Source organism: Coenobita brevimanus, chromosome 72 (genome assembly GCF_032717465.1).
Source record: "Coenobita brevimanus isolate Jiangsu-jjx chromosome 72, ASM3271746v2, whole genome shotgun sequence".
In the NCBI taxonomy this organism is placed as follows: Eukaryota; Metazoa; Arthropoda; class Malacostraca; order Decapoda; family Coenobitidae; genus Coenobita; species Coenobita brevimanus.
This window is the reverse complement of record NC_137025.1, coordinates 1,893,398-1,921,172: the sequence shown is the minus strand read 5'-3', so window position 1 is coordinate 1,921,172 and position 27,775 is coordinate 1,893,398. Positions and strand designations below refer to the sequence as shown.

The 27,775-nt window shown below is 40.9% G+C and overlaps 1 protein-coding gene across 1 annotated transcript in view; it reads right to left on the bottom strand.

The window, feature by feature from the left end:
- The window catches only part of gem (transcription factor CP2 like gemini), a 47,190-nt gene extending 25,165 nt beyond the window's left edge, over positions 1-22,025 (bottom strand). The window contains exons 1-3 of the mRNA XM_080278260.1: positions 21,980-22,025; positions 13,578-13,912; positions 3,123-3,345 (exon numbers count right to left, since the gene is read on the bottom strand). Coding sequence (XP_080134386.1) covers positions 3,123-3,345; positions 13,578-13,912; positions 21,980-22,025 — 604 coding nt within the window. The remainder of the gene's footprint in view (positions 1-3,122; positions 3,346-13,577; positions 13,913-21,979) is intronic.
- Between the last annotated feature and the right edge of the window lie 5,750 nt (positions 22,026-27,775).

The following is a 27,775-nucleotide window of genomic DNA, read 5'->3' as shown; positions in this document are numbered from 1 at the left end:
TCTCCTAATGCTTTCAATCACATCCACATCACCAGTTCACCACCATACCACTCCTTCACTTCCTCACTTGTCTGTCTGTCTCCCCATGAAGCTCTCCAGGCTCCTCTCAAATAACTCATTTCTACTGCTCTCACTCATGACCTTTGTCCTTCCAACAGGGTCCAAACATCACTTCCATATGTCAAAGAAATTATAATACAGTTAATCTTATCAAATTTTAATTCCTTGGATTTAAGGTGTACTTGAACTTTGGAAAAATTCAAACCTTAGAAAGGTCAATTCAAGTTTTGTATGAATGCAAATAATGCCTGCATTTTTACTTCAGTCCAACTGTAACCAGCCTTCCCAAATAATGTATGTTGGCACTTAGTCTTGTTTTCAGTTAAAGCTTTTGTTAACCACTTTCCTGAATGTGGACTGCTAAATTAATGTGGAAAAATAATAATAATAATAATAGTGACAAGCTATTACTTTCATTAAATACAGCATTAGTGCTTTGGCCACAGCTTATGTTTTTTTTTTTTTATTGTGTACTGAGAATATTTCATGAAAACAGGAGAACTTGTTGTATGGTAATTTGGCCTCATATGCATACTGAAAAAGCTACAAGTATCGTTAGGAATGTGAGATACCAGAGCAGAAAATTGGTCCCATGGTGGCGTTCCATGTCAAACGTCATATCCAATGTAAACAAAGGCATTTACGATGAACTTTACATAACCTAGAATAAAGTATAACCAAAGCTAACCAAAACCAAACAGGTATTATTACTTTGAAGTGATTAACCCCCACTCGCCAGGCATCGGTCAGGATCAACGCTAAAGGGGTGGATGCTTACCACCGGGTGTTGGTAGGAACCGCAAATGCAATGCCACCACAGTTTTAATTGGCCACCATTTGATCTATCACCAAAGGGTAGGGACAGAGTCCCGCCACCCCATGCAGGCGCTGATCAGTCTTCTCTTTGACTTAACCAAGTGTACAGCGATTTCATAAGAATCTGCCTTGTCCAATACCATTCAAGGCTCATGTGGATCCCTTGTTTCATCCACCCCTGCCAAGTCTCTGTCCACAGATACTTGGTGTGCAAGTGATGTGTTTGTCTGTCTGTATTTTATAAATTATAATGAAATTTCAAAGCTGACAGATGCTGAGTTTGTAAATATCTTCAGTCAGTCTAGCAATAATGAAAGAAAACCTAAGTCACACTTGTAGAAAATGTTTTGGGATGACCTTCTGTATTTTTCATGGCCCTGACATTATTAAGAAAAATATGTGATATAAACTGTAAACGTGATATTAGGTACAAATAGAATAAGTGCTACAGAACAAAAGTACAATAGTAAAGTAAATATTATCACAAGTCGGGGCCACACGCACATGCATGGAGACTCCTGCTTCAGGTGCCAAAAGTTACTCATCTTCTTCACATCCATATTTATCAGCATGAACACCTGCATGTGCAGGGATGCTTCCATTTGCAAGAAGAGTTGGTGAGTAATATGATCTTTAATTTGTTTCCCTAATGTAATATGGTCTTTATTATGTTTCCCCAACTGCTATACTGTACTATCCCAGATATTAAGGTTTGAAAAAAGTCTATTTTGGGAAATAGGCCCCTATGGAGAGGGCGCTCACACCAAAATAAGCCTGACATCAAGGGGTTAATGAGAATATTCAGCTGTGTGGTTAATCAAAAACCTTAAGTTATACAAATCACAGCTGACACCACTGTTTTCCACGATTTTGTCAAACTCTTACATTATCGACATAGTATTGATCTTTAGGGAACATTTAGCAAAACCTTGTCAAACTTATGTATTACTGAATTTCAACTTTTGCACAATGGTAAATTTTGCAAAGTTCTTTCCTGGAGCACTCTATCCAACACAATAGGGCCACTGTCAAGGATTAAAATTCAAAATAGTTAAGTGTGAGAGGAGAAACATTTGTGTTCATCAGCTTGGAATTGGCCCAGGAATCAACATGTTCCTGTACGTGAGTCACTAAAGGTTGCTTAGGCATCAAGCAAACAACAAACAACTGGGAAATTTTGAAATAGTGAGGTTTGTGAAGCTGGCTTAAATTTAGTCAAACTTTAGAAGTGTGAAAATGATAAGGTTCAATGTACTGTCATGAAACAACTTTTACATCCATACTCACTTCCTTATTCCTTATCACTGCCTTTAGTAGACCAGCAACTATCCTTCACTGCTGTAAACTTTCATGCGCATCCTCTAAATCAACATCCTTATTCATCACTCTACCAAAATACTTGAAGGCACTGGTGGTAGGTCGTGACAACCACCATCCACTCACTTGCTGTTGTGATGCCTACTTCTTCCTTCATCTTCTATCATTTTTTCTGTGTGTCCTCCTCTCTTTCTACTTTTCCCTTTCTCTCTTGTAACTTTATTGTTCTTCTTTCCACTTCAGGGGCTCTACACTGAGTGACAAGTATAATGGTTTCCTGTAACCCGAAACCATTTACAACGCTGGAAATGTAGCATCCATCCAGGAACTGAAACTCCACACTCTTTCCCACAACAAGGAATATTGGTACACTGCATAGGACAACCATTCACAGGCAGTTATTTGCCTGCCATTGATGGGTTTGCTTGGCCCGATAGATCGTGGATACTCAACAACTTGAAGGAATTCTCCATTTCCTAGCCATCTCTTCATTATGCATTCTTTCATGATTCCTCCATATCATAATTAACCAAATGAACTACTACTGGTATTCTTATTACCTTCCAAAAATTTTATTAACCTTAAGGTACACTTTTCAAATTGAAGAGGTTTGACACAGCCTAAATAAACCTCTTATTTTAAGTCCTTCTTAAACTGAATAGTGTGGTAGCAGTAAGAATAAAACTAAAATGGACATCACCTTGATTCAAGTGGTTGGAACCAAATCAATGAGTTTACCCATTTCCAGCTCTGGTTTATGCTTTCATTTAGAAAAAAAAAAAAAAAGGTTCATACATCCATTTCTACCCTGTGTTGTCTTTCATATAATTAAAGAAAAAATCATTAGTTCCTGTATCGTTGCCTATCCTTTGTTCATTCTTCCATACCACTGAAACATTATGATTGACTATCAGGAGATCAGCACACACCTTTTTTATTAGGCACACCGATGTTCTTGATGGCTTCCTGCCAGTCCGAGAACACACCTGCTGGCCGCCTGGCGTTGCCCATATCGTCACTGTGAGCCTCCAGAGGGTCAAGGATGCGCTTTCTGGTCCGCCCCCCCTCTGCAGCAACACCACATCGCACCCCCCCGCCAGCTGGCTCCCCCATGCCGACCCCACTATTTGTTACTGGCAGCCCACCCAAGTTCTGTAACAGCCAAAAAGTTGTGCTTAAATAAAATTAAATAAGCCTCTCTATCATCATCATCATCATCCTGACCCTCTGTCTCACCTGACAATGGGGTGAGGTAGGATCCAATAACAATGAGAGCGGTAGTACATGTGTTCAATTATCAACAGCAAACCTTGTGAAATGGCCACACAAACAATAAAACATCATTTCTATTCCACCCGCCTGCCAACCCCACCACACCAATTTGCACCTACCCCCTCCCTGGCTCCCCAGTGCCTAGTTGCCAACCCCAGTGCTTGTTACTGGTGGCCACTAAACTTCTGTAGCTAACACATAGGAAGTCATGTCTGAATTTAATGTTGGGAAACTGCTCCATCATTATGTGATTACCTCCACCAACAGAGTTGGAGGAGGTTATGTATTCACCTATGTTTGTCTGTCTGTTTGTCCAGACGATACCTCAAAAAGTTCTCAAAGAGATTTAATGAAATTTTGTGGAAGGGTGGGCCATGGGCCAAGGAAGAATATTAAATTTTAGAATGAATCCTGAATATCCTGCACAATATCTCCAAAAGTTCTCAATGAATCTTAATGAAATTTTGTGGAAAGATGGGTCACAGGCAAAAAAATAATTGATTAAATTTGGGGGCAGATCCGGATCCTTTTTAATGAGAATGGCATTGGCAGTGGCATGCAGTCTTTGAGTACTTTCTAGTTTTATACTGCAACACACTTCCCCACAACCTGGCTCCACCATACTGACCACAAGGCCTGTTACTGGCTGCCATCTAAGCTCTGTATCAGCTGTGAAACATCATATCTGAATTACATGGAAGGATGTTTGTCCATTATTATCATCATCACCTTTCTATCCCCTTCTTCCAATCTAAGGATGGGGTGAGGAGGATCCAGCTACAAGAAAGGAAAATTTGAGAACTGGGAGAAATATAAACAATATGCCCAGCAAAATGGGCCAAGCAGACACTTGCATCATGATGTCAATAAATATCTTTATCGAACTAACATCAATAAACCTTCTCTATATGGCATGTAGACATCATTATGAACAAACAGGGTGTGAATGCATACTAGCCATTTTAATGGTCTGCTACAGCTTTTGAACTGACTCAGGGTACATGTAGATTGGGAGACGAACACAATAACCACTGAGCCACCTTGACTCTGAATGGATCTACGTGGTTCTACATGGGCCACAACTGATTTGAATGACCTACACTCATCTGAGCTGGACTGAATATGAAGGACCTGCATAAATCTAACTGGATATGAATGGACCTGACCTGTCATGGAATTACTTGAGCTTATTTGATTCGCTAACCCTTTCACTGCCTCTGCAGGGAACAACCTTAAAGGCACATACCACTGTATACTACCATACCAGCTGATACCAATGTTTAAGGTACTTGTGATTAAGTAATGTATAGTACATTTCAAATGTCTGTTTTAATACTGTATACAGTAACACATAAATACTCTGAGTAAGCCAAACTTTGGTGATCATCTTAAACTAGCTCTCCATTGTTAAAATAAAGCTTGTTACTCTGCACTGTGCTGACTGCTGTTAAAAATCAATACTACATGCTAAAAATAAAAAATCAACTATGGTCCAACTTTTTAAAGTGTGATCAAACTGTATTCATTGTTCATACATTTTCTTTTTTTCTCCCCAAGTTACATGATGCCAGCTTTAATCTATTCCTATACATGAACAGACCATCTGGTTGCTGAATCCAATAAATACCTCTCATGTACACTTACATTTAATTGGGTAACTGGAAACTACAATTTCGTTTTTACAAAACATTTAAAATTTACCTTACTACATTTACAAACAAGATTAAGACTCATGTATACAATAAAGACCACTATAGGATCTTAATGTAAGCACCAAGAAACCCTGCAACGCTTGTATGCACTGGTATTATGTTGTCCACGTTGGGACTCATTAGTATGCAGTGGTGTGTGGAGGCATGAACCTTTCATGGCTATCACTAGGCAGAGCTGAGCTCCCATCACCCCAAGGTGGCCCTTTTTTTTTTTTTTTAACACCAACTGTATGAAAAATCTATGTGTGGCACACTTACCTACAGTCAGGAATAAAAGAATCCAATCACAATTGTACACATAAAACCCGCAATTCCTTATGAACATTAAACTCTTCCCAAAAATCTACAGACCTGGCACATTTATATTAGAGGCAAATGGATACCAAGCTTAGGACACAAGAGTTTTGCACTCACTGTTGGGATAGGTCCTGAATAGGAGCTTCTTTACCAGGCTATCTCCTTTTTGTAGGATCTACAATTAGTAACATAATTATATGTTTCTGCAACTTTTAAAACCCTTTAATCTCTTTAAAAAAAAAAAAAAAAGTACTGCATTAGGGCCTTACACAAGAAGAAAGTTTCTTGGATTTTCATCCTACTTTCTTTAACCTATGTATCTACTGCTAGACGCCATAATCCCGTAAAGGGTGGCCATTTGACTCTGAATTATTTGTTTTATGAGGAGGGGCACTAACCCTCCACCAACCCACTTGTTGACATGTAGTGAGCACGTATGGTTTGGTTATATGGTTACCACCCAGCATTGTAAATGGTTTCTTGGTTTACAGGAAACCGTTTGGCTTGTCACTCAATGTAAAGCCACCTGTAAAGGAAAGAAAAGCAATAAGAAGTGACAGGAAAGATAGGAGAAATAGGAAGAGAGGAGGGCAGGCACAGAGGAAGAATGATAAAGGCTAAAGAAGAAGTAGGAAGCACTACATCAAGTGAGTGGATGATGGTCGCCACCACCTACCACCGACTTTCTTTAAAACAGTAATTACTAGAAATTCTTACGATAACATGTTGAAACTTACAGTACATATATATAGGCCTATATAGTATTGTAGCATTATCTTTCCTAACGGTCACTAATTAGGTGAGCAAGGTGTGGTACTTGTCTGACCACCTGATAACAGAATTCTCAATAAACATTTGTGGCAACCGTCAGATAACTGCAGACAACTGAGTTGTCTAAAATATGCTCAAATCTAACTTACCACACAATAACCTTACCACAACAAAATCTAACTTAACCTAATCAAACCATAATTCTGTAGGTTACTCAGTAACCAGGATCCTTGACCAATCATTCTTGTTCTCTGAACCAAGTTCCTTGTCATAATGCATGTGTAGTAGCTGAATATTAATGGAAACAATGGTGGAAAAAAAAAAAATCAACCAATTATACATAAAAACAATATTACAGTATCAGGAAATACCTGCAATCAAAAACAATGAAATTCTGTATTGAGACAAGTCACAATAACCGGAAATAAAATACACTACTGTACTGTATTTACAGGGAAAAACTGCTGCATCAAATAAAAAATATGAGAGTAAAATACATAACACTCAGGAAACATAAAGATCTTGACAAAAAGGTTCTTTCTAGTGATATGCCTAAATACTGTATCCCTGGAAACACTGTACAGGAGTTCTCCTTAAAAAGTGATGAACAACAGGGACTATGTTTTAAACTGCGTACAGGCGGCCCTCCACATTAGTGGAATCAACTTTTGCGGGTCTTGCAGATTCACGGATTGCCCCTCTGTGGAGCTACCTATCTATCTATCTATCGCCAGATGCCATAATCCCGGAAGGGGTGGCCATCTGACTTTAAGTTATTTGTTTTACAGGGAGGGGCACTAACCCTCCACCAACCCACTTGTTGAAACGTAGGGAGCACTTTTGATTTGGTTATATGGTTACCACACAGCAGTGTAAATGGTTTTTTGACTTACAGGAAACCATTTGCCTTGTCACTCAATGTAAAGCCACCTGTAAAAGAAAGTAAATCAATAAGAAGTGACAGGAAAGTTGGGAGAAACAGGAAGAGAGGAGGGCAGGCACAGAAAAAGAACGATAAAGGCTAAGGAAGAAGTAGGCAGCACTACATCAACTGAGTGGATGACGGTCGCCACCACCTACCACTACAAAAAGACTGAATTTAATGGGTTTGGTTGTAAGAAGTTGGGGTATATATGTAGCTGATGATTTGCCCACACTCATATGTGGGCAAGTCATCAGCTATCTGTGATATTTTATGCTGCTTTCAGGTCTAAGATATGGTTTATTAGGTACAGTATGCGCACACTTGCTCAAAGGGGGTGATTTGTGGCTGTAGAGGCATTTACTGGAGGACGCATCAAACATTCGCGGGGGTCTGTGTCCCCTAACCCCCGCAAATGTGGAGGGCTGCATGTAATTTGTTAGGACACCCAAATTCCACAGAAATAACATATATCAGTATGAAAATAAAAGCACTAAAGTGCCCTAGAGAAGGTAGTGAGCCAATTCAAGCCCAAAATCCATTTGTTTCCTAGTTATTTTTATTAGTAAGGTTAACCTACATCATGTTAGGTTAGGTTAGGTTGTCAAATTAGGTAATGTAGGTCAGATTTAGTTAGGTTAAATTAAACTAGGTTAGATTAGATTATAGTCAAATTAGGTAATGTAGGTTAGATTAGGTTAGGTCTGGTTAACACTTTGACCAGCCGATGACATTTATGTCCTCTGAAAAGCTCCCGTAAGCTGTCCGATGACATTATTTATGTCACTGAAGTAAAATATTCACACAAAATCCATTTAATGTTCAACGTTCATGGGACTGGATTTAACATGTGCACCAATGTCTTCTCATTCGTCCTGGGCTCTATAAACATCATTGGGTGGTAAATATAGATGTATTTACTGCATATACAGCAGATTCTTTATTTCTCTAATGAACTGGTACGGTATCCAAATAGCCTACTGTACAGTGTATAGTATTTATCCTTTTGCTGTATGTTCTGTTGAATGCATACCGCTATGTTACTGTAGAACAAATGAGTACCTGGTACGATCAATTAGAGAATAAAATGATATAAGTGGCGCACAAAATATTGTCAGAAATAAAATATGAGTACCGGTATAAATAATTATGAGAGGGCGCACTGAGGGAATGCATCTGGTCTTCCTTAAGGTGTTAGTAATGGTGATGTTGGTTGTTTGCTTATTATTTTATACATATATTACTGTAGAACAAATACTTGCAAACCAAGAGAGACTAAAATTAATAAAACAGGACAAAAAATAACGTCGAAAATAAAGAATATAAACATTCATGCAAACTGCCTATGTTTTTGTCACATATTGTACACTTACAGTATTGGTAATGCTAGTGTTCTATTCAATCTTATACAGTTATCTATCTTTCTATTGCCAGACGCCATAATCCTGTAAGGGGTGGCCATTTGACAATGAATTATTTGTTTTATGGGGAGGGGCACTAACCCTCCACCAACCCACTTGCTGACACATACGGAGCATGTATGGTTTGGTTATATGGTTACCACCCAGCGTTGTAAATGGTTTCTTGGCTTACAGGAAACCATTTGGCTTGTCACTCAATGTAGAGCCACCTGTAAAGGAATGAAAAGCAATAAGAAGTGACAGGAACAATGGGAGAAATAGGATGAGAGGAGGGCTGACACAGAAAAAGAATGATAAAGGCTAAGGTAGAAGTAGGCAGCACTACGGTACATCAAGTGAGTGGATGATGGTCACCACCACCTACCACTAATATACATATAGCCTTATAGAAAAATCAAATGCAAGTAATTTGATACTGGTACAAAAATGAATAATGTAGCATGAAAAATAAGGAAAGTGTACTGTATAAGGTTTTTTAACTACACACTGTCTTATATCCACTGGTCGACTTTGGGGTGTAGCAAGGCACGTGTGCAGGGTCAACCAATGTGTTAAGTTTCGTTAATGATGGTTGGTGGCGGATTTACCATGGGGAAGCATCAACCTGAAAGCTCGGTAGCTATGGCAGGTGGTCATTTGCTGCAATTTGCATGTAAAATTGTTGAGGTTATTTGCCATCAAAACTATACATTTCAAAAATTTTAAAATCTATCACTATTTTAATTAGGTTATAGTTTATTAGAGAAAATACAATTGCAAATTATTCACATGGGAGCTCTCCTAAAGTTTCCTATAAAAAGAGGAACAAAACAAAATAAAACAATCAGGAAACACAATACAATATGCCTCAGGTATTATTCTATCGTTGTCTATGGGATGAATCACCAAATGCAGTCAAATAGAACACAGAGGCCCCTTACTGCAGACTGGAGGCTTTTCTGTACCCTGTATTTCACCCACAAGAGTAAGTAATCTTTTTACAATAGATAAAATACCGCATAGTAACATGAATAGCAAGTGCTCCCGATGTGGCAATGACCTGACCAACTCATAAGCCTAGCATAACCTCACCTCACCTCACACAACCTACTTTACCTTACTACATAAAAGACGAGCAGCATGAAACACGGCAAATTCATAAAAACTTTATCAAACCAGGCCATAAATGATCCTTCTCTAGAAACTAGGCAAAATAAGGCACATAAAATACACAAAACGGCACAACAGAATCCTGAATACCTCAACTGGTTACATTATTAATGCACTTCATTATTACTATTGGCAAGGCAGGGCACCATCATACTGGTCAAAAACACCTCGTACTGCATTCAGAAACAGTATATCAGAATAAATAATGACTTACCTTAGCAACGAAATGCAAAACTACTGAGACAAATGCCTTCGTGAACACACAACTGGTTCCAATAATACACCGAGTGAAAACACAGTACTACATACAGGTTATGAATTATTAAACATCTAAAGATTATATACAATAAAACGATTCTACAATAAAGGAGGCATTATTTCTCCCCTATGATTATAGTAAAGTAAAAATACTTTAATTTTGTAAGCTTTAGAAGATCTTACCGCAATTTCAAGGTCGAGGTAACAACAACACAAAATTCGAAAATGCAATTAAGCAATATAAATTCATAAACAAAACTCATACGCACAAAACAATTTACAGTTTTCAATAAAAAATTGTCACTGATTATAAATGATATTTTCCCACCTACGCAATATCTTACTTTTATTGAATTATTTTAGTGTTACGGTCATCTTACCTGCTTACCAATACTTGCGTTATCAAAAGTATGATTTATAAACACTTTTCCAGAACCAAATAATTAACATGACATTTATTATTCCAGTGCGACACAGTCTCCGATTCCTCTGCTTGTGCCTTGTGGTGATGTCGGGTCCTTTAGAGCCCCCGGCACCACTGGGAAACCCGGAGACCGTGACGTCAGGCTTAGTCATGTCATAGGCTGTATGATTTCGACACCCTCAGCTCCTTTGTCTAGGGTGGGATCAAGGTGCGAAGGTGTACCCATTAATGCCGCTCCAGCTTCTTCAGGATTACTCATGTTCCCTTCTTTGTGTGGCCTCTAACTACATTATATACCCATCCTACCATCCTCTTCAAAGTAGCTTCAAGATTTTTTTTAGTACCTCTTCGTCAGCGATTTGCCCTGCACATTACACCTCTGCATCATCTTGTATGTTATTAACGCAAACTGTCAGCAGTATAAACACGAAAATAACAAAAGAATGCCACACTACATTAAATCGCTAATGAAAAGGTGCTAAGGAAGCCTACACTGTCACTTGAAATGCCAAACCGACTGCCCCTTTGTCATTCCTTCACTATATTGATCTGAGTTTAACCCCTCTCACTTTCTTCTGTCAATCAATCTATCTATCGCCTGATGCCTAGTCTATGAAGGGAAGGCCACAACCGAATCGCCTCCATTTCAGCCAGTTCTCCACCATCAGGCTGCCCTTTCTCCAATTCACAATGTCCTCTCTCATACCCCTCCATCCCATACCTCCATCTCGATCCTATTCAGCCTCCCCTCCCCTCCATTTCCCCCTTGGTCTCCCCTCCATTTCCTCTTCGGTCTCCCCTCCCCGCTCCATCTACTCCTTCCTACCCCCCTACATCCCCTCCTTGATCTCCCCTCCCCCCTCCATCTATACCTCTTGGTCTCCCCTCCCCTCATCCATCTCCTCCTTGGTCTCCCCTCCCCCTCTATCCCCTCCTTGGTCTCTCCTCCCCCTCTATCCCCTCCTTGGTCTCCCTTCCCCCTCCACCTCACTCACAAACACTCCAAGTGAAACGTACTCTCTCTCTCTCTCTCTCTCTCTCTCTCTCTCTCTCTCTTTGCGGTGTCCTCAGGCAACCCTGTCATCAACTACTTTCAACTCACCCCCACCTCAACCTCAACCTTACCTCACTCTCGCCCCTCTACTCTCTCTCTCTCTCTCTCTCTCTCTCTCATGAATATTAATGTGAAAAAAACAACAAAATGATTTCTGATACTCGTAGACCGCAAAAGCCTCGTTAATATCCGAAAATCGGTAAAAAAAAATCCTGGTTGAGTAATAAAAGAAAACTTACGTCAGAGGGGTAACTATAGTGCATTCACTTTAAAGTACCAACATTTTCGTTCCTTTGAAGGTTAATTCCCGTAGTTCAGTGACAGAATAAGGATGTTGGCTTTGTACATTCTTAACATGGCACGTCTTCGTGACTACTTTTTTCACTCTAACTGAGCCTAAAATCATCATCCCTATCTTGAATGCAACAACAGATTAACAGAAAATTATGCTAATCACGAAGAGGTGCTATGGAAAGAATGTACAGCGGTCGCATTGTCATATGGAACTACGTAAAATTAGCAGCAAAAAACGAGAATATGGGTCAAGTTAAGGTGAAAGGACCAGAGCATCATTTTATATATATAGTTTAACCACCTTGCGTTGGCCAAGTTTTTCATTTTGTAGCTTATTCCTCACCGCTTTGCACCAGAACAATGACAATTATTTGACTCTACATTCTTTCCATACAACTTCTTCGTGACTAGCATCATATTCCAAACTTCATTCACCTTATAACAGCCCAGATTTTCGTTCTTTTGCAACTAATTTTCCGCAGTTGTGGCTGAGAAACACATGATATGGCTCTACGTCCTTTCGGCAGCGCTTATTCGTGACTAGCATCATATTCTAATGTTAAAATCTTGTTACAGCTCATCATCACGATGGGAGAATGGCAATTTTAGACCAAGTAGAAATTACCAGAATATAGCCCGAAGTTATAAGAGAAAATGGATTCAAAGGGATGCCTAGCCTAAAGTTTGTTGGCCCTCTAGACGAGAGAGAGAGAGAGAGAGAGAGAGAGAGAGAGAGAGAGAGAGAGAGAGAGAGAGAGAGAGAGAGAGAGAGAGGTGCTAGTTTAAAGTAAGCTGAATAAAATCAACAGGTGGTAATAAAAGCAGTGAGTTAAAGAAACACTATATAAATCTTCCAATAAAACTTCCTCCCCCCCAAAGCTAAATAAAAAAATGTTCTGTTGGCTGGATGAATGAATGAAAAGACCAGGAGCGAAATGATACACCGCAAGACGAAAGATGATGATGATGATGATGATGATGATGATGATGATGATGGAGGTAGAGGAGAAGGACGAGAGGCAGAGAAGGAAAAGAGAGATAAAGATAGAATAAAGGAAGAAAAGAATGAATGAATGAATGAATAATGAGGAGGATATGAGAGGGAGGAGGAGTAGGAAGAAGAAAATGAAGGAGCAGAAGGTGATGATTAGGGAAAAAGAAAATGAAGGAGCAGGAGAAGAGGATGAAGATGACGGTAAAAAAAATAATAATAATAAAGTGCGATATCAACTATGTGACCTGTATAGAGCCATGAAACCAAAGAGGCAAAGAAATGGGTGTGGGAAGCAAAGGAGCGGGTGGGATGGGCTGGAAGGTTGGTGGGAGGTAAGAGAGGAAAGGGAAAGTGTACCCTGTGGAAATGGGCGTTGTAGGATTTGTGCTTTAGGTGTAGTGAAGGTTTATTTGAGAGACCCCTACAAAAGCGAATATTGGAGAGGGGTGAAAAGGATGTGGAGGGGCAGAGAATTGGGTGTGGGGACAAAGAAATGGGTGCAAGGACAAAGAAATGGGTGCAAGGACAAAGAAATGGGTGCAAGGACAAAGAAGTGGGTGCGGGGACAAAGAAATGGGTGTGGGGACAAAGAAATGGGTGCAGGGACAAAGAAATGGGTGTGGGGACAAAGAAATGGGTGTAGAGACTAAGATATGGGTGGGATGAGTTTGAATTACGGTTGGAGAGGGCATGAGAGAATATTCTGTGAAAATGAGTATGTAGGATAAAGTGGGTTAATAATTTGAGTGCTGTTTCAAAGTACTCCATATTATGAACAAAACAAGCTTAAAGTTGCTCAGTAATGCAGTACCTTACCGCCAAACAGTAGGTGGCCGAGTAGAAAGCGTAGGGGTGAGGCAGCTTCCCGTTGCCATAGTAACCGTAACAGCCATACCCGCCAACGTAACCGCCATTGCCCCCACCTCCAAAATTACTACTACCATCGTTACTTCCACCAAAACTACCACCATTGCTATTTCCACCACCATCGTCACTCACGGGGGACATTGTGACGTCGTGGGAGGTGTTTTTCTGGATGGTGGTAGCTGTGGTGGTGGTAGTTGTGATGTCCATGGCCTCGAGGGGATTGTGGTGGTGATGGTGGTTGTGATGAGAGGTGACTTCCATCATGGTGCACAAGGGTGGGGTGTCTGTAAACCCAGAAAGTTAGTGGTAATGGTGGCACATACAGAAATAAACTGGTAAGGAAGATGTACTAATAAGAAAAAATACCCCCTTGGTTTGGCACATGACAAGATGACTATGCCCTTTTTTTTTTATTCTAACCTGGCCTATAATTGCCATCACTTCACCTTGAGTACAGAGTTGTGGCAATAACTTGACACTAAAATGATCCTATAATATGAAGAGGATACAGAGGCGTCATGCTGTCTGCCACTGACCTGCGTGATATAAGCTGCAAAACAATAAAAAATCCGGGTCAGGTTAAGGTAAACAGACTATAGAAGCATCAGGGTCTGTGGGTCTTCTCTCTGCGTACACTTCTCAATGGTATTAAAATTAACAACTCTGTTATGTATTTTCCTTCTCCCCAGTCTAACCTAAAACAACCCAACTAACCCGATCCAAACGTAAATAAATCCAATCCAACCCAGGCTTCATCGATAGAAAGAGAGAGAGAGAGAGAGAGAGAGAGAGAGAGAGCGAGAGCGAGAGAGAGAGAGAGAGAGAGAGAGAGAGAGAGAGAGCGGTGGGGGGGTCTCAGGCAGAAGAAGAAAAGAAGATAATGATGATGATGAATCTGAAGAGGTAATGGGAAAAATACCTACTGCCAGCCTGTGTTATCGTACTGAACTGTTTTAATCATTTTCTTTCTACTACGAAATACCTCATCAATATTTACGATATGCACTAGGAGCGGTAGTACGAAATACAAAGCAATAAATAAGTCACCACACACGCGCTCAGGTGATTTGTATGAACTAGTACATTGCTCACCGCTCCCCTCCACACACACACACACACACACACACACACACACACACACACACACACACACACACACCTGTAGCTGGGGTGGTCACATCTGTATCGTGCAGGTGTAAGCGTCAAACCACTAGTGACAGGGGTCACAATTACCAAAGGATTTGGAGAAAGCATATGACAGGGTGGATAGACAAGGATTGTTGTGGAAAATATATGGAGTAGATGGGAAGTTGATGAATGCTGTGAAGAGTATGTACGATGGTGCGAAGGCTGCAGTGCGTGTGGATGGTGAACTAAGTGAATTTTTCTCTTTGAAAGTTGGGTTGAAACAGGGATGTGTCATGTCTCCATGGCTGTTCAATCTGTACATGGATGGGGTAATAAAAGAGGTACAAGGTAGGGTAGTGGATGTTGGAGTGGCCCTGGTGAGAGAGGATAGTGTTTGGAAACTCCCTGTACTGTTGTTTGCAGATGATACTGTGTTGTTGAGCGAAGACGAAGGGGAGCTGCAAGGCTTGGTGGATGAGTTTGGGACAGTGTGTAAGAAACGGAATCTAAAGGTGAATGTAGGGAAGAGAAAAGTGATGGTCTTTGAGAGAGGTGAAGTCAGTGAATGTACAGCGAGGTTGGATGGTGAGGAATTGGAAAATGTGAGTACGTTTAAGTACTTGGGTAGTGTGATGAGTAAGGATGGAGGTTTGGAGGGTGAAGTGCTTGAAAAGGTACAGCAGGGAAGAAAGGTTGCTGGTTCTTTGAAAGCAGTGAGAAGAAACAGGGAAGTGAGCATGGAAGTGAAAAAGTTACTACATGACAGTATTGTGATACCAACTCTAACGTACGGAAGTGAAGCTTGGACGTTGTTGGAAGGACACAAGTCAAGAGTGAGGGCAGTGGAAATGAGTTATTTAAGAGGAGCCTGTGGAGTCACATGAAGAGACAGGCTGACGAATGAGGATATAAAGGAGCGTTGTGGTGTGGATGTGGATGTGATAGGAAGCGTTATGAGGAACACACTGAGGTGGTTTGGCCATGTGGAGAGGATGGAGGGTCAAAGACTGACGAAGAGAGTGTATGTGAGTGAGGTGGAGGGGGGAAGAGGGAGGGGGAGGCCGAGGATGAGATGGAGGGATGGGGTGGAGAGGTATATGAGAGAGGGGGGTGTGAGTTGGGAGCAGGGCAGTGAAATGGCGGGGGACAGGGCGACTTGGAGGCGATTTGTTTGTGGCCACCCTAAACGGGATTGAGGCGTCTGGCAATAGATAGATAGATAGACAGTTTAGGTCAAAGAAACCCCATTCGCTTCTGTTTACCTTCTTTACAGTCAATGGGACACATGCAGGCATGATGATGATGATGATGATGATGATGATGATGATGATGATGATGATGATGATGAAGAAGAAGAAGAAGAAGAAGAAGAAGAAGAAGAAGAAGAAGAAGAAGAAGAAGAAGAAGAAGAAGAAGAAGAAGATGATGATGATGATGATGATGATGTGTTGAGGGACATTTATACAACCGTGCAGTAGAGACGCCCATGTATCTATCTATCTATCTATCTATTTGTATGGCTATTTATATCGCTATTTTGTGTCTGTGTATCTACCTACCTCTCTCTAGCTATCTAGCTATCTTTATGGCTATTTATATCCCTATGTGTCTATCTGCCTGCTTCTTTATCTATTTATCTAACTATCTATCTATCTGTATGGCTATTTATATCTCTATCTTTGTCTATTTATATACCTACCTCTTTATATATCTATCTATCTACCTATCTGTCTATCTGTATGGCTATTTATATCTGTCTTTGTGTCTATCTACCTACCTCTCTATCTATCTATCCATCTATCTACCTACATCAGTGCCACCACGTGCAGGCTTCCCTCTTAGCACACCGTAATGGGATGTAATGTACGAGCAGCCTGGCATTACATGTACTTAAACCGTGGTACACCTGCGCATTCAATTAAGCCTGAAGTAGCATTCACAGACATTTTCGATCCAGTCCCTAGCACCTTTTCCCCAGCGATTTATTGTTGGATAGGATTAGTCTGGAGTGGCATTTATGAACATTTTTACGATCCAGTCCCTATCACCTCTTCCTCAGCGATTTATTTTAGGTTGTGGCAAGCTTGTATAATTTTCTACCTTATTTATGCAGAGTATGGCGATATTAGAATGATTGAAGTTACACGAAAGAGGATAATAACGTATAATAAACAGAGTAATTCGCTTAGGAAAAGGTGTTAGGGAGTTTCCTTAAGAGCCTTCCCACGTTCTTTCCTAATTACCAAAGTCCTTACTTCCGTCACTTAAGGAGGCTCCCTAACACCTCTTCCTAAGCGATTTACTTTTAGATACAGGAGGTTAATCTAATGTTGTGCGTTCTTTATGAAGAGTATGGTGATATTAGAATGATTTAAGTATCACAGAAGAGGAAAGCCAGGTGTAATAACCAAAATAAATCGCTTCGGGAGAGGTGTTAGGGAGCTTCCTTAACCGACAATAGGGACTCGAAGGCTTTGGCTCGCTTTTCGTAGTCCCGGTGAGCAAGCTTACTAACACCTTCTCCTTAGCGATTTATTTTGCACGTTACACCTTCCTGGTCTCTTGCATCATAGTTATTCCTGTGTATTATCGACACAGATTGCATAAATGTGATAAAAATGAAATGATTAAAGAGGCACATGCATAAATAAACCGGTAAAGCAAGGGTGTTAGGGAGCTTCCTGAACTGGCGACTTTATTCAGCTTTAGGAGAGGTTTTTCAAAGAGGCTGGGTTAAATGTATAATCAGTAGTGTGTGTGTGTGTGTGTGTGTGTGTGTGTGTGTGTGTGTGTGTGTGTGTGTGTGTGTGTGCTATAGAGTAGTCGCACGTAACAAGTGTGTGCATTTGTTTATTTATGTGCGTGTGTGTGCGTGTGTACCATATGGAGTAGAAGCAAGTGTTTGCATTTGTGTGTGTGTGTGTGTGTGTGTGTGTGTGTGTGTGTGTGTGTGTGTGTGTGTGTGTGTGTGTGTGTGTGTGTGTGTGTGTGTCTGTCTGTCTGTCTGTCTGTCTGTCTGTCTGTGTATGTGTGTGTGTGTGCGTGTGCGCGAGCGCGCTAGTGCTGTAGTCACAATGTGTGTATCCCCTACAATGATGCATGAGAGAGAGCCTATTGTCAACGTAATATCACCCCCAGCAAACTTCTCTCTCTCTCTCTCTCTCTCTCTCTCTCTCTCTCTCTCTCTCTCTCTCTCTCTCTCTCTCTCTCTCTCTCTCTCTCTCTCTCTCTCTCTCGGGGGAGCATATTAAAACTAACCAATCTGCTTATATGTTATTTAAATCGTGAAAATATCGACTTACTTTGCACCATCAATAAACAAAGGGATATAGAGGCGTAATATGCAGGAGAAATCGCTGAGGAAAAGGTGTTAAGTAGTCTTTCTCTCTCTCAGTGGGTATTTTATGTTTTATTCTTACTATCTTCAGACGATTTTGTTCAGAAGAGAGAGAGAGAGAGAGAGAGAGAGAGATGTAATGAAACCAACGACAATGATGATAGTGATGATAATGCAGTAATAATAATGATAACATATAAGATACTAATATATAATAGGTAGACTAAATTGCAATGGAAATGGTGTTGCGGTGACGATGACGCTATGATGATGCCGGTAACACAACAATAATAACGTACTGGAGGATATTGCTATGTAACAAAATAAATCGCTAAGTGAGAGGTTTTACATCCTCAAGGCCGCTTAGAGAACTGGACCAAGCAAATAAATCTCCTAAAATCACAAACTGGAATTAGTAGTAGCAGTAGTAGTTATAGTAGTAGTAGTAGTAGTTGTAGTGGTGACAATAATAGGAGCAGCAGCAGCAGCAGCAGCAGCAGTAGTAGTAGTAGTAGTGGTAGTAGTAGTAGTAGTAGTAGTAGTAGTAGTAGTAGTGGCAGGAGTAGCAGTAGTAGTAGTAGTACCATTAGTAATAGTACTAGTAGTAGTAGTAATAGTAGTAGTAGTAGTAGTAGTTGTTGTTGTTGTTGTTGTTGTTGTTGTTGTTGTTGTTGTTGTTGTTGTTGTTGCTGTCTGCTGTATCTCCATTTCATTTCAACGTAAACCCGGTGGAATGGAGGCTGAAGTAGTGAGAGTTGTGGCACGTCTGTATAACCGGAGAGCCATGTCACCGCGAGAAGGCGTCCCTCTACACTATCTGACACAACCCACACACACAAACATACCTGGTTCTGCGGCAGAGTGATGATGATGATGATGATGATGATGATGATGATGATGATGATACAAAACACATAAAAAACAAGAAGCGGTGCCAAGGCACAGCAAACCCTTCCCCGGAAGTCATTTTAGTGCTGACGTATAAACACAACAGGATATCTAGTCAAAAATGTCATATCAAATTTCGAGTAAATCGGGTGAAAACTGACGATTTTATGTCCATTTGAAATTTTAGGCCCGACCCACCTGACACTGATCCCCCCTATTGCTGAGTGAGGGATGACCCCCCTGATGTAATGAGGCAAGTTATAGGATGCAGATTTGAAAGATGCTCCTTTAGGTTTTGGTTTCATGTCGATATAACGGATTTGAATGGAGTTATGGCGAAGAAAACGATTTTTTTTTTTTTCATTTTTTGAGCCTACAGCCTGGGCCTTGGCCCAACCTGGCTCAAAATTTAATTAGATGATGAGAAGGTCATAGCCCATTATCCATGTAACTTTAGTCAAAATCGCGCCAACAGTTTTCGCATAAAGTTGTTAACAGACGGACAGACAGACAACCAGATAGACAGACAGACAAACCGAGTGAAAACAGTACCCGTCCCCGAGCCCCTCCGGGGCGGGGACGGGTAATGATGATGACGACGACGATGATGATGAGGATGATGAAGATGGCGATGATGGCGACCACGACGATGAAGACAACGACGACGACGATGACGATGATGATGATGAAAAAAAAAAAACCACCTACTAAATCCACCCCACCTAACTACACAAGTGATTGTAAACACGACACAGCCAGGTACACAGGCCACTGACTCACACTAAGGGATATCAGGGGGTGTCGTGTGTAGGCAAGCGTCCTCCACACTACCACCAATATACTGTACACAGGTTTGTCACATGCGCTCCCTCCCTCCCTCTCTCACCCTCCCTCTCTCTCACTTTCCCCCTCTTTCCATTTCTCTCTCTCTCTCTCTCTCTCGTATAATCATAAGGACACACTTGCGCTTATATTCCATCACGACTTTCCCTTCATTCTGGCGTTTATCACTCAGTTTAATAACCACCGGCCACTGTTTTTTGCTGGGGGGGAGAGGTGGGTGGGGAGAGAGCTTTTTCTTTTTAATCATCATCATCGTTAACATTCTTCTTCTTCTTCTTCTTCTTTCTCCTCCTCCTCCTTCTCATCATCATCATCATCATCATCAGTCTTCTTCCTCATCATCCTCATCCTCATCATCATCATCATCATCTTCATCATCATCATCTTCATCATCATCATCATCATCTTCATCATCATCATCATCATCATCATTCTTCTTCTTCTTCCTCCTCCTCATCATCATCATCATTCTTCTTCTTCTTCCTCCTCCTCATCATCATCAACATCATCATTCTTCTTCTTCTTCCTACTCCTCCTCCTCCTCATCATCATCATCATCACCATCATCATTATCATCATTCTTCTTCTTCTTCCTCCTTCTCCTCCTCCTCCTCCTATTCCTTCTCCTCTTCCTCCTCCTCCTCCTCCTTATCATCATCATCACCATTCTTCTTTTTCTTTTTCCTCCTCCTCCTCATCATCATCATCACCATCATCATGCTTCTTCCTCCTCCTTTTCCTCCTCCTCTTTCTACCCGTTCCATCCACTAACCTTATAACGTCCTTTAATACAGAGAGAAGGTTTGAGTGGAAGTCTTGCAGGGGTTACACAATTCACCTGTCACAAGAACTGCATCAGCACTTACTGCTCAAGGCATCATATAGAGCGATTTCTAAAAAGGCGTAAATTGCAGCCAGCTGATGGCACAAGTAGTAAAAGACTGAGAGGAAGTCATGCATATAACTTCCTTGAAGACCGTTTGTATTGTGGTCAGAAATGCTCAGTGGAACGCCCAGCAAAGCATCCACGTAGTTGGAGAGAAGCATATGTTTGTAGAACTGCTAATGTTGGAAAGACCACATCAAAAGACGCCATTCTAGGGCGAGCAAGTGAAAGAAATGATGCCTGAGCAAAAGATGTGACATTCAGAGTTAATTGTGCTTTGACCGATCTGCAGGCAGCACACGCCCGTTACCACAAAGAATGTCTTGCTAAATTTTTCACTAATAGTCCAACTGAGTCCACTTCTAATGCAGGTGACAGTGCACTAGACAATTTGGTCAAATTTTCACAAACAAAGAACGCATTTGGAATAGTGCTTCTCTGTATAATTTGTATATTGAACTAGGGGTAACACAGCACTCAAGGCGTTCTCTCTTAAAGACTATCAGCAAGAAACTGCATCCCGAACTGACTGTTTTGTCTTCGCCTGGTGTGGCATCAATCTTGGTGTTTCGGGATAAAGCAGCAAATCAACTTCATATTGTAGATGACACTGAGGATGAATGCAATATACTAGTCATCTCAAGCTTGGCCAAAAACATCAGAGCAGAATGCCAGAAACCTAATATGAAATCTTATTACACCCGCATATCAATGTCCGATGTTATTAGTGACTGTAGTCAAATGCTCTTGTCAGTTCTTGCAGCAATATCACCTGAGTTTGATTGCACACTGGAAGCAGCAATGATTGGCAACATTGTAACAGGTGTGGTAACTGGTCAAGCAACACGCCTACTGTACAGATATCTTTGAGTGTACTGTTGAACCAACACCGAAAGCTAGTTGACGAATGGCCATCAGGCTTCCACAACAAGTTGAAAAGAAACGTCAAGACCATAGCAGCTGCAGCGACACGTACTGCTAAGGTTGGCCAAAGTCACATCATTGTTGATACTGCATTTATCTATGCACGCGTCATTGCAATAATGGCATCATCAACAGAGACCATTTCCATAGAAAGACTATTATCTCATGAACTGGCGCCACACCCAACTTCTCTCTTTAAGGAGAATGGTGAAATGAGGACAAGCAGCAAGTCTGTACTCAAGAATAAACTTCAGATGGTATGTGGAATACGGCACTGTCAACATCCAATGGTGGTAATCCTAGATGGCTGTGCTTTGTTATGGACAATTCCTTGGCCAGCATTACCTGCAAAGCTTCCAACGTTCATCAGCACTGCAGTGTCCAGAATCATGCGATATACTGAGACAGCATCAGTCCTTCATGTGGTGTTTGACAGATACCAGGCTATAAACTGAGTACAATGTCATGCTGTCGAACCTCACAACAGAAAGGACTGAGTCGCGTGTTCAAGCTGACAGAAGAATCACCTTTACCCAAACAGTCCATCGTGTTGAATGTAAGTGCAAACAAAGAACAGGTCATCCATATGATTGTAAAACAGTTGTGCTCCATCCAGGTCCCACAAGGAAAATGCATCATCGTCACTGGCCCTGATCCACATCCAATAGAAGTTGGGGTTGGTCCACAGCAGACAGCAATAATACATGAGAAGGCAGATGTCATCATGGCATATCACATGATTCACGAAGCTTCTGCAGGATTTTCACCAGTTTGGGTTGTACCTGATGGCACTGATGTGCTTCTTATCCTTGCACATCACCTGGCTGCACGAACCAACGGCTTATCAATTACAGTTGAGGTAACCATGGAGTCATGTTCTGGTAAGCACACTGTCATCAATGTCATTGGGGTGGTCAGTAAGCATACTGCAGTCATCCGTAACCTTCTTGGAGCTCATGCCCTAACTGGATGTGATGCAGTCTCTTCATTTGGTGGTACTGGCAAGGCAACTGTGTTCAAAACACTTGAAAAGTTCACTGCTTTGCTTCTTCTAGGTGATGTTGCAGCATCACCAGATGACGTCACTAGCTCTTGTTTGAAATTTGTAGCCATGTTATATGGGCAGGAGCCAAGGATATCACTAGGCCACATGCGTGCTAATATTTTCAAGACTTGCTGGTAAACAACATGCACTACCAGAGTTGAGCAGCCTTTCACCTACTCAAGGTGCATTTAAGCTACAGTGTGAGCGAGCCCATTTCCAAACAGGTTTGTGGAAACCAGCATGCATGGTTTCGCCGCCTGACTTGGACCCTGTGCAGCATGGCTGGGAAATGAATGGACAAGAACTGCGACCAAAGCATGCTCTGCCTGGACAGTTAGCTGCACCAGATGAAGCACTTAATCCGTCAACTGTGGCTGCAAAAGTGGCTGCAAAACGACACACTGTCCATGCACAAAAATTACACTTCCGTGCTCAGACTTCAGCAAATGCAGGGGCCAAGCAAGCTGTCAAAACCCATTCAAACTGAACATGGACAGCAGTGATGACAGTGGCGATGAGTCTGAATAATATTGTGTGCATATATTATTATAAACATTATATTTTGTCAGAATTAATTTCTTGAATTGAATTCTAGAACTGAACACTTATAACCCGTCATATGATACCATTACGATGTAAAGCCTTTGTGTACTTTTTTCATGTATGGATATATCATTATTGCCATATTTCTAGTAATATTATCTGATTGTTTGTCAACAAAAATATAAGATATAACATAATTTACGGCTTTAATAACCATTTAGATTCATTATCAGCGTTTCATAGGATTCCTTGCAGTAATTTTGGATTTTTGCGTTTTTACAAAAACGCTCAAAGTTTTACGTCTGGCACTCATCATATTTGGATTCAGCACAAAAAAAAAAAAAAAGTCCAGAAACAGTCAAGAAAACTACTATATTTTAAAAGACAAGGTCTAACGATTTCTAGCCTGGACTATATTATATCTTTGTAAGCAATTTATCGCGAAATTAAACAGGCACCTTACCCTCCCTACTCACCACCATGCTGCTCCCCCAAGTCCTTCGATTCTCTTTCTCCATGATGAGCAGGGGCGTATCACTGCAGCCCGGTGCTGTGCATACACGCTCACTATCGGTACTTCCACAACCTTTCATTCAGGTAACCATTAATTATATGGCCTCATAATCATAAGCTACCATGCATTTTAAAATACAGTATAGCTATTCAAAAACAGGCCTCTGTCATGAGTGTGAGGTCACTGTGGGAGGAATGATTACGTTTGTGTCGTCTGATTTAATTATAAACGTTGGCAGTTATTGATCTGCATAATGACAGGCTATTATAAGCATGTAATTTTTGCGGTCACATACCTTTAAGTATGAATTACAAACGAGGAGAAGCAAAGCACACGTAATTTTTTTTCTGGTGATTTCCACAGGGTTTATGGGACTTGTTTTGACACTTCACAGCTGTGAGATGACATCAGCTGGCTGGTGGTACATTTAATTACCCGCCGAGTGCCTGGCTGTGCCCCTGAGCATCATATCTCCCCATGGACGACTGATATCAGGGGTGTCAAACTCAAAACCTTTCGAAGGCCAAGTCTTAATTTAGTTAGTCTCGAGGGCCAGCAAAGATATATACCTGTACGTATTTGCAAGACTGATGTTTACAGCTTAATACGAGGACTTACTGGCTTACCAGGAATACGTTTTTAGTGACGCTGAGTATGTAAAATTTGTTTTATTTAATAAACAGAGACACTAATGATAACAAAAGGTTTATGTATCAATATGCATTATTCTGGGGATAAAGTTTATTATAGAATATAGAATTTCATTTGAGTTTTGAAACAGATTTCATATGAGTTTTGAAACATAAGAGATCAATTTTGTTGTGACATATGTACATGCAATAAATAGTATATATATATATATATATATATATATATATATATATATATATATATATATATATATATATATATATATCATGCAACTCACATCTTTTATTTCATAATCCACTGCACTACAAACGTTTTTCTTCCACAAGTTTATCTACATTTGGCTCCAGAGGAGATATTCCAAGTCAGAGGATGGCACCAAGTGTCAGTAATATTGGTTCGGTACTTAAATATATTCATCTTCATCCGAGAGAATGACTGTTCACAGGCATAAGTACTTCCAAACTGAACAGCCCAGAAGCATGCATTGTGATGAATATGTGGTAGCTTTTCCCTGTCTACTGAATTTATGAATAAAAGGTAATTTATGAATTTTCTGTCTCTTAACAATATTATATTTTCATTCATAACAATTATAGTTTCACGGACTGATAAATCTTACCGTCATCTCGCGGGCTCATTTATGGCCATCCCGAGGGCCACATTTGGCCCGCGGGCCATGAGTTTGACACCCCTGGCTTATATTAATATTGACTTTTATCAGTTATATAATGATTTGAGATATAACTAGACTATAAAAACTGTACTTCACTGACTATTGTACTCGATGTTTGGTGTTATTTGTCTGTAGTAAATTTATGTTTGATACAAAACAAAGAAATAGTGAATAGGCTTCATTCGAAAACGAATTGTATTCTTGACTTCGACAGTTTATGATACATATTTAACATTTCTAGCATCCTCTGTGAAATGCTAATTTCCTCACATTATTATTATATTTATCTTCTTGATTATTAACATTACTGAAAAGAATTACAGGCCTGATTACAAACTGAGAACACATGTCATTACATGGGTAGCCACTCGAACATTTTATATGAACCAATCACCAGCTTCCACAGCACGTGGGCGTGGCTTGTAGGAATTCGTAGCGTAAAATCAGTATAGTTATCACCACTTCAGTGCAATGATGCTTTCCTCCTGTTAATTCTTGGGTATTAATTTCTCTCTACATCCTTGGCATGGCACTTCTTCGTGACTAGTATAATAATCTAGTAGTATTTATTCCTTGTTGCAGCTCAGTGATAAAGACAATACAGAAATATACCACTGCCACAGCATATTCTTCGTAACTAGCATAATATTCTAGTAATGTTTATCTCTTCTTGCACCTCAGTGACAAACAACACGACACCCTTGCCATAGCGCTTCTTCGTGATCAGCATAACATTCTAGTAATAATTTCCCGTCCCCCGCCCCGGCGTGTTTTCACTCGGTTTGCCTGTCTGTGTGTTTGTTTGTGTGTTTATCTGTTTTTTAACAACTTTACGAGACAACAACCGGTGCGATTTTGAATAAAATTACAGGCATGATGGGCTATGGCCTTCTGATCACCTAATTAAATTTTTGCCTAAATTGGGCCAAGACCAAGGCTGTAGGCCCCCCCCCCCAAAAAAAAAGGGGACGGGTAAAAATGGTTTCTTCGGCATTACTCCTTTCATATTCGTCATATCGACATGAAACCAAAACCTGAAGGTGCATCTTTCAAATCTGCATCATATAACATGCCTCATTACATCAGGGGGGTCACCCCTCAGTTAACGGTAGGCGGGTCAATGTCAGGTGGGTCGGGCCTAAAACTTCAAATGGACATAAAATCGTCAATTTTCAGCCGATTTACTCCAAATTTGATATGTTACATCTATGACTAAATATCCTGTTGTGTTTATACGTCAGCACTAAAATGACTGCCGGGGAATAGTTTGCACTGCCTTGGCACCGCTTCTTGTTATCTCTTGCTGCAGTTCAGTGATAAAGACAATACGGAACTACACCCTTACCATGGCACTTCTTCGTGACTAGCATAATATTCTAGACTCGATGACAAAGACAATACGGAATTACACCCTTGCCACTGCACTTCTTCGTGACTAATATTTCATCTCCTCCTGAAAACTGGATTTCACGGAGATGGCGATTTTAGGCCACCCCTATGCTGGCGAGGGAGGCCTTCACATGGTGGCACCGACAGAACCAGGCGGTGGAGTTGCCTGGTTACACGAACGTGTTTACTCAACTCCCTCCCTATCCCCAATAAGAAGGATGAGCGGCTGCGTGGAGGAGGGAAATCTCAGCATGCAGTCCACCGGGTTCCCGTCCACCTTACCCTGGGGCCACAACAACAAAACTAACATAAAGAACAATAACAAACAAAAACAATAACAAGCAAAAGCAAGATACATAAACAAAAACAGATACAGAAACAACAAAAGCAATACCAGATGCAGAAACACAGACAAACAAGAGAAACAACACAAACAACCTCTCTACCTCCAGGGGATTTTTCTTCCCCTCAAGGCAACCCCTTTTTCGACCTGAAGGGGTTAAGGTAAGATGAAGAAAATCGTCTGAAGGTGGCCAAGAAAAGCGTACTCGGAGTGAAGGGGTTACTATTGAAACGTGAGAGGAAAAAAAAAAAGAAAAAGGTCTGTCCTCTGTGAATTATTGTGCGGTTGTGGAGTGTATCATATGTAATATCGATTTTTCCTCTCTCTCTCTCTCTCTCTCTCTCTCTCTCTTTCTCTCTCACACACACACACATACATACACACACACACACACACACGATACGTACTGTGTATTCTATTTCTAATCAACAGTGTACCCTCACCAACCCCCCCGACACACACGCAGTACGCACCCATCACGTGATTGAAATTCTCTCTCTCTCTCTCTCTCTCTCTCTCTCTCTCTCTCTCTCTCTCTCTCTCTCGTGTGTGTGTGTGTGTGTGCGCGCGTGTGTGTGTGTGTGTGTGTGTGTGCACATTTGTGTGCATGTGGCGGTGACTACATGCATATTTAAAGTGTGCGTGGGGTCAGATAGCAGCTTTTCGCTTACACACACACACACACACAAACACACACACACACACACACACACACGGGAAACCTTACATAATCATTTGTCAATAGGAAAACATCTGTAGGAAGAGGAAGACAAAACAGATGCAGGAGGAATATCAAGCCTTCCTCGTCGTCTTTTTTTCTTTCCGCAAAACACGACGGCGAGGAAGACCCAGGTGTGCATAGGTAACCAGACAGAACTGCAAAAACCAATCTACCTTTGGGTGACACCTGCACACATACACACGCATACATAAACACGCACATACATACATCAACGCACATATACTGTACATACATACATTCA